The 9,952-nt window shown below is 48.2% G+C and overlaps 2 protein-coding genes across 4 annotated transcripts; both read left to right on the forward strand.

Moving 5' to 3' along the window:
* The first annotated feature begins 218 nt into the window (after positions 1-218).
* Positions 219-2,129, forward strand: LOC127778304 (protein SLOW WALKER 1). Its single transcript, XM_052304885.1, has one exon. It carries the CDS (start codon positions 333-335, stop codon positions 1,932-1,934), a length of 1,602 nt encoding a protein of 533 aa, XP_052160845.1. The 5' UTR covers positions 219-332; the 3' UTR covers positions 1,935-2,129.
* Positions 2,130-4,475: 2,346 nt separating this feature from the next.
* Positions 4,476-9,610, forward strand: LOC127778362 (uncharacterized). Of its 3 annotated transcripts, none has more exons than XR_008018497.1 (4): positions 4,476-6,555; positions 8,030-8,126; positions 9,320-9,422; positions 9,497-9,610. XR_008018497.1 is itself a non-coding variant. In XM_052304946.1 (3 exons), the coding sequence occupies exons 1-2, from the start codon at positions 5,135-5,137 to the stop codon at positions 8,121-8,123; spliced, it is 1,515 nt and encodes a 504-aa protein (XP_052160906.1). In that variant the 5' UTR covers positions 4,476-5,134; the 3' UTR covers positions 8,124-8,126; positions 9,320-9,610. The 3 variants fall into 3 exon arrangements, 1 of the variants encoding a protein (XP_052160906.1); XR_008018498.1 differs by having other exon boundaries at positions 9,320-9,395; XM_052304946.1 differs by having other exon boundaries at positions 9,320-9,610.
* Positions 9,611-9,952: the final 342 nt, after the last annotated feature.

Here is a 9,952-nt window from a genome sequence, read left to right on the forward strand (position 1 = left end):
TAATTAAATCATATAACAATAATAAGATTAAAATAGCCTTCACTTATTGCAATTCACGGGTATATTTTCTGGTATAAATATAGAAAAAGAACTTCATCTCCTGCGAGTAGTTTCCAAAAATTTTCAAACTTCTCGGTGGCATACTGTAAGAGGGAGAAACAGGTGCCTAATTGTAAAATTCCCTTGTCCATCCATCGCCATTTCTCCTATAGGACTCGTTCCTCCACTCCACGGCCCATCTGCAACAAAGTCCAAAACCCATAAACCCCCTCTCCTCCACTTCTCCCCCACAAACTAGGGTTTCACTCGCCGCCGCCGCCGCCGCCGCCGCCATGGCCGCCGACACCTCCAAGCCCTTCTTCCCGGCGGCGCCGAACCCCGCCCTCCTCCCCTCCGGCCGCAAGCCCTCCCGCCTCTCCCCGGAGGCCTCCTACTGGCGCTCCTTCCGCGCCTCCGAGCTCACCCCCGCCAACGAGTTCAACGTCACCCACCTCGCCTTCTCCCCCTCGTCGGCCCCCACCCTCGCCGCCTCGTGGTCCACCTCCGTGCTCCTCTTCTCCGGCGACCCGCTCTCCCCGCTCCCCCGCATCCCCGCCTCCCAGGACGTCGCCTTCTCCCCGTCCTTCCGCTCCGACGGCTCCCTCCTCGCCGTCGGCGACAAGAAGGGCGTCGTCCGCGTCTTCCGCGCCGACAAGAAGCAGTCGTCGGGCGCGCTCCGCACGCTCACGGCCCACACCGCCGAGACCCGCGTCGTCCGCTACCCCGTCGCCGGCGGCGACAAGGTCCACCTCTTCACCGCCGGCGACGACGCGCTCCTCGCCTACTGGGACGTGCCATCCGAGACGCCCGTGTTCGCCGCCCCCGCCGCCCACCGCGACTACATCCGCGCCGGCGCCGCGTCCCCCGCCGACCACAACATCTTCGCCACGGGCTCGTACGACCGCATCGTCAAATTGTGGGACGCCCGCATGGGGAAGACGTCGACGCTGTCCTTCTCCCATGGCGAATTGGTGGAGAGCGTGCTGTTCCTGCCGTTCGGCGGGCTGCTGGCGACAGCCGGCGGGAACGTCGTCAGGATTTGGGATGTCATTGGTGGCGGGCGGCTTCTCCACTCGGTGGAGAGCCATGTCAAGACGGTGATGGCCCTCGCGCTCGCCAAGATGACCAACACCGGCGAGACGCGGCTGCTTAGCGCGGGGAGTGATGGTTATGTCAAGAGCTTTGATTATGGCAAGCTTAAGCTCACGCACTCGATGCGATATCCTAAGGAATTGCTTTCCTTGGCGTGCTCGCCGTGTGGGACAGTGCTGGTTGCTGGATCTTCAAAGGGCACAATTTATATGGGTAGGAGGAAAAAGAAGTCGACAGGGGAGGACGAGGAAGAGGGTAAGGGTGTTGGTGGTGAGCTTGATTGGGCACCAACCAAGCCGGAGAAGCGGCGGTTGGCACCGTCCAACTATAGGTACTTCCTCCGTGGACAAAATGCGAAGGCTAAGGAAGGTGACCTTGTGATTGAGAAGCCTAAGAAGGTGAAGGTTGCTGAACACGATAAGTTGCTGAGGAAGTTCAGGCACAAGGATGCTCTAGTTTCAGCGTTAGCTCGAAACAATCCAAGGAGCATAGTGGCGGTGATGGAGGAGCTAGTTTCAAGGAGAAAGCTGGTCAGATGCATCGAGAACTTGGACACGGAAGAACTCGTTCTTCTCCTGCTGTTCCTGCACCGAAATGCAACCTTGCCAAGGTATGCCAGGTTCTTGATGGGGGTGGCAAACAAGGTGCTGGAGATGCGCGCGGATGATATCCGATCAGATGAGAACCTAAGGGGTTGTGTTAGAAATCTTAAGAGGATGGCTGCAGAGGAGATTCAGATACAGCACACATTGCAGGGGATCCAAGGGATGATTTCACCCATGCTTGCACTTGCCAGTAGATGAACAGGTGCTTTTCTTGTATCGGAATTCTTTTTTGGTCTGTTAGTTTACAGTGAGGCATGCCACATACATGATGATGTATGCTAGTTTACAAACTATTATCGCCACTGAAATTTTGGCTGTCATCCAATCGATATACTCTGTTGTGCCGCGAAAAGTTTTGATCAGTTCATTCCAGCTATGGTCATGTTTGCACTATGCAGTTTTGCCTTTTGGGTGTTGCTATGGATTGTTCATTGTGCTTGTTAACTATTTTTCAGCTTACTTCGCATGGTTCAGTTTTTGTTCATTATATATCATCTTTGCGGTGTAGCAGCAATGCATGTGATGTTTGTGGTTAGTTGTTCTGTTTTGGGTGAATTGGTGGCTTGATTTCACATTGCCTGTAGGATTCTTGTTGTGATGCAGAGTACACTATTTGGTTGTGTATCATGTCCAGAATGTCATATGCAGACTACACTGTTAATGTTATCTTTTATGTTATTGTAAACAAGATCTTTTGTATTATTGTGAAATAGAGTGGCAGTACTGGGGTCACGCATGCTTAATGATGTGCTGGACATGGATGGACAAAGCTAATTTCTTTGGAAATTTTTGGGTGGATATAATGCTTTCTTGTATGCTGACATAAATCCTGATTTCTCATCTTAGGCTTTGAATATCATTTTGCCTAAGCTATTATTACAACATGTTGTGGATGCATAAATCTTTCCATAGCAGAGTGAAATGGCCCTGATGGATGCACCTGGGCAGCAAACAGTGAGCGAGTTCTCTCCAAAATGTAGATATTATTTTGGCCACTAACTGCAACTTAGTCGGTGACGATCTTCATGGATATACGGCTAATGAGATATCACAATGTTGATGATCAAGTGTATAGTGTTCTAACTGAATTTTGTACGAATTAGTTCATTTTCTATATGGAATGGGAGAAAAATATTACCTAAATTCATTCAAACCCTTAAGAGTAGAGAGAAATCAATTGGCCAACATGCACAAAGTCACTGAATTGGAGCTCCCATGTTTTATTAGTAGTTTGTTTACGATTTGATTTTGTTGTACTTAGGAATAGAGTATTTGATTTTTTTTTTAATAATTGGATGAGATCACTAAGGGCATTTATAGTGAGCACCGCTGGCATTCATCCTCAGCCCTTCAACTCGAATATTCCCAGCCACGTCGGTCTCTCCCGTGCCCAGATGAGGAACGTGGATCCAAAGTTAGTCACGCGTTCCTCGTCAAAATGCGTCAGAGATTTGTTAGCTAGCACGAGAAAGATAGAGCGAGGCGAGGGGGAGGGCCTACCAGGGAGCCAAAACAGTAGCAGTTTTGGTAGGGATGGTAGTAATGCCCACGGGCTCGGGTATCCGTGGATACCCGACCCGATGGGCACGGGCGTGGGCGCGTTATTTTGTCCGTGGGCACGCCTGACTCGACACCCGCTAACTTAGTGGGCATAGCCGGGTTTTACATTTCGCCCGTGGATAATCCATGCCCGACCCGAAAATGTGCCTGTAGTTTAACATCCCTCCTCAGGAGTTAGGCCCAACCATTGGCCCATTATCAGATGGTATATATTTCACAACTTATTAACCCTAACCCTAGTTTCTCAGTTCTCACTCCCTCCCGTGTCTCTCTGTCTCTGTCTAGCGGCGGCATGGCGCACCATGCACAGGAGTCGGGAAGGGGCGGCGCTCAGGAGGGGGCGGCGTTGGGAGGCGGAGGCAGAGGCGACGGTGCTTAGGGGGGGCGGCACGGCGGCGGCGCTCGGGAGGGGGCGGCACGGCGGCAGCGCACGGGAGGGGTGGCGCGGCGGCGGACAGATGACGGCGCGACGGCGCACGGGAGGGGCGGCACGACGGTGCGGCGGCGCACGGGAGGGAGCAGGCGGCGGCGGCGCACGGGAGGGGCGGCGCGGCGACGCAGAGACGACGGCGGTGGCTGTGCACAGACGACGGCAAGCATTTTCTGAAATTGATGTTGTGTATGTGTATCTTAGTATTTGTGTATGTATATTTGTGATTTTGTGTATGTGAATGCCAGATCTGAAATTTTGTGTTGTGTACATGTGGTTTTGCTGTGATTAAATTCGTTTTTAACTTTGTGGTATCCAGTGGGTACCCGTTGGGCATGCCCGTGCCCGTCGGGCATGGGCATGGGCATGGAGTTTTGCCCGATAGAGCTGGCGAGCATGTGTCGGGCACGGGCATGTGGCTCTCGGGTCGGGCATGGAATCGCTCTGCCCGTGCCCGACCCGACCCACTGCCATCCCTAAGCTTTGGTAGCACCCAGCTGCCTTTCGCCAGAGATCAATTCTTAGCGAGTGAAGTCGTCGATGGCAAGTACATGCTCTACCATCTTCGCCGACAATGTCACCTCCTCCTCCGCGACCGCCATGTCGTCCTTCCTTTCGTCTCCGTCTCCGGGAGCGGTGCGGATGGTGACGGCGACCCCAGAGGAGCACGGTCGAAGGAAGTGGGGGAGCCGCGGCGGCCGGAGATGGAGGAGGTGAGGCGCATACCCAGTGGGGTAGCGCGGTGGCCGGCGGCCGGAAGAAGAAAGAGGAGGCGCGGTTGGAGGAGGAAGGGGGAGCGGCGGCCACCAGAGGAGGGGAGGAGAAGGGGGGAAGAGCGGCGGTCGGAGATGGAGGAGAGAATGACTTTCACATAGCACTGTGAAACTTGTGGTAAGTATTATTTTTTCCGTGTCTTCGTCCTATGTGGTAGTCTCAGCTCCTCAAACTAGTGTGAATGGCCTTAACACACCAAACTGGTAGCCTCAATCGATCACTACGAGGCTTTATTACTTCATTTTTGCAAAATTCCTCCATCACAAGTGGAGCGCGTTAACCGTAGGATTGTTTTCAAGGATTCTTGCATGGGTTGAACACTTGAACTACTTACTAATGATAATGAAAATTCACTAAAATTCTTCCGTTTCAATGGAAACGTAAATTCAGCCATATTAATTTCTCTAATCCCAAATCTTCCAAGGCCTTGCTGAGGCTCCATTAGGACGCAGAAATTTTACAGTATTTTTTTACATGAATCCGCTCAGTTTGTACTACGTATTATTATTCATTCTTCAAATTCCCAATCCAAAATGTTTTAGAAACTCGTATGTTGAAAAACTGGGCCTCGAATGGTAAAAGAGGCCCAGAATTCACCCGCCTCCTTTGACCCTACCAAAATTTACCGTTGACCATGTTACTCTCCAGCCGCCTCCACCTCGCCACGCCCTCCTCGCCGGCAACCTGCCCCTCTCCGCTCCGCCGCCGCCGCCGCCTCGGCCTCCCGGAGCCACGAACGCGTCGCCCTCCGCCACTAGCTTCCAAGAACCCCGCGCCGCCGCAGCCGCAGCCGTTGCCGCTGTCCTGGCTGTCGCCGAGGCGGCAATGGCGGTGGCGGAGCGGCTACGGCGACGCCGACGCCGCCGAAGAAGAATCACCGGCGCCGCTCGTCGAGGACGGGGTATCCGGTGGAGGGGAGAAGAAGAGCTTCTGGGCGGCGGTGAGCCTCATCGTCGGAACGGCGGTGGGGCCGGGGATGCTGGGGCTGCCGTCCGCCACCATCCGCTCCGGGCCGGTCCCGTCCACGGCGGCGATCGTGCTCTCGTGGGTCTACGTGGTGTCCTCCATCGTCCTCGTCGCGGAGCTCAGCTTCGCCGCGATGGAGGACGGCGGCGTCGACGAGGTCAGCTTCACGGGACTTGCGTCGAGCACCTTGGGGGCGACGCTCGGGGCGGTCGTGGCCGTCGTCTACGCCGCCCTCAGCTTCTCCCTGCTCGTCGCCTGCGTCGCCGGCATCGGCTCGCTGGTGTCCCAGCTCTTCCCGGCGGTGGATCCGGCCTTGGCCAACGCCATCTTCCCGTGCTTCGCCGGGACGCTCATCGCGTTCTTCCCCTTCAAGGCCGTCGACGGCGCCAACCGCGCGCTCTGCGGCCTGATGCTCGCCTCCATCACCGCGCTTGTTGTCACCGGCGTTTCCGTCGGCCGGAGCAGCATGCTGAGATCGCTCGGCTACGCCTGCTGGCGCCCTGCTACCATCCTGCCTGCAATTCCGGTGACCGTCCTGACGCTTGGGTTCCATGTCATCACGCCGTTCATCTGCAAGATTGTGGGGGATTCAGTGTACGATGCGCGGCGCGCAATACTGATCGGCGGTGCCGTCCCATTGGCCATGGTGTTGTCCTGGAATGCCGTCATTCTCGGGTTGGCAAGTTCCAGTGGCGGTGCGAGATTCGATGATCCAATTAAGCTGCTGCTCTCGGTGAATCCAGCAGCATTGCCTGCCGTTCGAGGCTTTGCGTTTGCCGCATTGGCGACGAGCTTGATAGGATACGCGGTGAGCTTTCCGAAGCAGCTGGCTGATACAGTGGAGTTGATTGGGCAGAGGTTTTCTCCGAAGCGAGGAATTGGGCAGCTCTCTGAATCTAGCGGTGGTCATGGAAGAAATGGGGCTATTCTCACATGGATTGTGTTGATTATTCCTATCGTTATTGCGTCGTTCTTCTCAGCGGCCTTCTCCAAGGCACTGGATTTTGCTGGGGTTTATGCAAACTGCTTCCTTTTTGGGATCCTCCCTCCTGTCATGGCCTGGATTCACCGGTCACAGAAGAGAAAGAGGTAACATCAATTATGCTTTATGCCATGTCTCTTCTAGTAGAAGATAAACTTTTCAGTTTTCAATATGCCTTATAGTATGAAATTCAGAAAACAATTAAAGGAGGAATAGAGAGATGCTCAAACAGTGTGTAATGATCTGTGGAACGATTATATATAAATCGTCCAGGTAGCAGCCTCTCTTTATCTTAGATAATGATTAGCAGAACTGCAACATGGGAACTATGCAGAACTGGTGCATGGTAAATAAACAAAAGTTTATGAAAGAGGTAACTTCATTAGACCATGTCTCTTCTAGAAGATACTTTTTGCAGTTAGTCAATAACTCAATATATCTGATATAAATTTAGATAACCATCAAGGAGGATAGAGAGAGCTCAGATCAAATAATGTATGATGATCAGTAGCATTATTATTTATGAAAATTTGGTATAAATTCTCCTTATCTTGTACAATGTCTAAAAGAACTGGACCGTGTAACTATGTGGAACTGGTGCATGGTAACTACAAAAAGTTCATGATGAACCATAAGAAAAGGTTTGGTGGGAAATTACAAAAATAGTCAGAAAGGCAACAATTATGAATCGGAAGCAAATAAGGAGGATATAGAAATGCTCAAATAATGTGTAATGATTCTTAGAATGACTATACAAAATCTTTGATAATGTCTAGCAAAACTGCAGCATGGTGCATGGTAACTAAGAAAACTTATGACAAAATACAAGACTGAAATTTCATATTGTACTGGGTCAAGTAGGAAATTAAAAAAGAGGTTGTAAAAGTAACAATTAGGGATTGAAAGCAAGATTGACATGTACTGAATACGAAAACCATTGGAAGGCACTAAATCATGCATTTTATTCAAGGATCAGAGCTTTTGGGCCTGTCCACAACCTCCAGCTCAAAATATCATTCTTAACATCACTATTGATGTACTTTCTTTGTGAATCATGTGTCTCATTCTTTTCACATCTGTAACAAACCATTATTACTACTCAAGTTAGCCTCAAGATAGGACATTTCACCTCCTTTTGTTAATACAATCACATGGTTTTCGAGACATTAGTTGTACCTTTTTTCTAGATTTAAACCTGTCACTCTTCAAGAACTATGATAGTCACGGGTGTGAATTAGTAACAACCAAGCCAACTTTATAATTCTAAAATTAAGTAGCTATCCATCCCTTTCATTCTCTTGGCAAACCAGAGATATCTTTGACTTTGTTTCACATCTTATCTTATGTGTGTGTGAGTAACATGATGCAATATATGTGACATAGGATCATTGGTTCCAGATACAAGACATGTTTTTTTAAAATGATTAAATGATGTTATGTTTTGTAATATAAAATATTATAAAACTACAGTAACACAAAAAAAACTTGAGTTTCTAAACTGTTGGTGTTCTATGATTTAGTGTTCGACATATTATCATTTTAGTGTGTAATGACCAGTTTTGTGTATGCTTCTTCATACAGATCGTCTGGTTCATGTGAAGATATTTTGCCTGGTGGGAATGTTGCTTTGTTGATACTTTTCAGTATTGCTGTGGTCCTAGCATTCTGGCACTAGATGGTACGCCGTACGCACATCAGTAATGTACTTTGTTTCTTCGTATCAAACATTTCATGAGACAATCACAAATGTTAAGCCTGATAGAACTTTCAGATTTGCTGTCATGCTTTTAATCTCCCCAATTTTATGATCTTACACATCCTTGTCATTTGCTTAGTTTCTCATCATTTACCAATGAAGCTTTTCTTTAATAATTTGTCTGGCGCTTGTATGGTATCTCAATACTAAATGGCACAAGCTTTGAAATAGTATTGCTGGTAGTGGAGTAGTCAGTGGCTCAGTGCATGCAATTCACACCCTTCCGATCTTTTTCCCAAATATTATTTTTTCTTTTCTCTTTTGGAGAGGACATTGATGCAATCCATTTGTAGTGAAACTAGTTGTTACATGCTACTGATGTTACACTGCAGAACCAACCAAAATTATGAAGAGCCTTTTAACATTAGAAAACCCTCACTTATAATTTTTTTTAATCAAACACCTCACCTATAATTTACAAAAAAATATTTTTGTAAGTACCTACAAATTACTTTGCATGATCGAGATCTTTGATATAAACAAAATAAATTATTGGACTGCAAGGAGTTTATATAGACCTTAACATCCCGGTCAGTTCAATGCTACTAATAGGTTTCCTGCATTTCTATATTAAGGCGGCTGAGCACCTGGATATTGGATAGGTAGATAACATGACACTGTATTTGATTTCAAGGCTGGTGTTAGTTTGATTTTTTGTAGGTCTCGTGGAGTTAAACCAACCATTGTATTGCTCAATAATGCATTTTCACGAAACCCATTCTCTGTTCCAGAATGGAGTCCACCTTTTACATATGGCGGAATGTCTTTTTGTGTGTACGGAGGGTCATATATGTTGATTGATGGTTCAGGCAATACTACCAAAGAATAATCAATTGTGTGAACCGGTATGCTAGTTTGTGACGAATAATCTTACATTTAATCAAAACAAAAGTTGGCCAGGTCATTCTCGCTAGTAACTTATCCACCTTAGGCTCCTGCAGAATCAGTAACAAATCGTCAAATCCTAGAATAACATTTGAATTAATGGTGCTGCTGTGGTCAAGCTTAGGTCCATTGTTCCACTGTCGTCTTCACTAAGCATGAATTACATGTGTAGTCCTTTGATGTGATTGCATACTAATCCAAAATCTCATGTCCTCTTCCATATGCCTCAGACATCTGGAAGACAAAGGTGGCTACATATCTCAGGGCCCAACCCTTCTGGAAGACAAGATACCATGTACTACGTTGGTAAGAAAAATGTGCCAGATCTGAGAGGTGTGGGGCTCTCTCTCCATCTCTGTCTCCAAATCAGATCACCTTTTGCTTTTGACACTGGGTTATTCTTTCAGTGCCTATACCAAGAAAATCTGAAGATTCTGCGTTGTTTACATGTAAAACGTTCTGAACTTGAGAAAAGTGAAAAGCAGTATCTAGTGTGAAATTTTGGGTGCTGATTCTTTCAAGATGAAAGGAGCCTTAGATAGTGGAGGCATCTGGAAGCTGCAGCTTCCATATCTGGTAACTTGATGCTGCCTGCTTGCCTAAGTTGCTGTGTTAATCCTAGTATTATGTGTGTTAAAAATATGTGTTGGGCGACGCTACTCTCTTTTCTGATTTACATGTGGACCAACCATGTGGTAATTGGAGTCGATCAGCATCTGAAACTTGTTTAGAGTAATAAGTTAATTATGCTTTTTACTGTGTTCTCTACTGGTATACGAAAGTTTGACGGTTCATTCAACCTAACAAGAAGGAATTTTCGGTTTTCAATTAGGGAAGATGTAAGTGTAAATTCCACATCTAGT

The sequence above is a fragment of the Oryza glaberrima genome, chromosome 7, assembly GCF_000147395.1.
Source record: "Oryza glaberrima chromosome 7, OglaRS2, whole genome shotgun sequence".
NCBI lineage: Eukaryota > Viridiplantae > Streptophyta > Magnoliopsida > Poales > Poaceae > Oryza > Oryza glaberrima.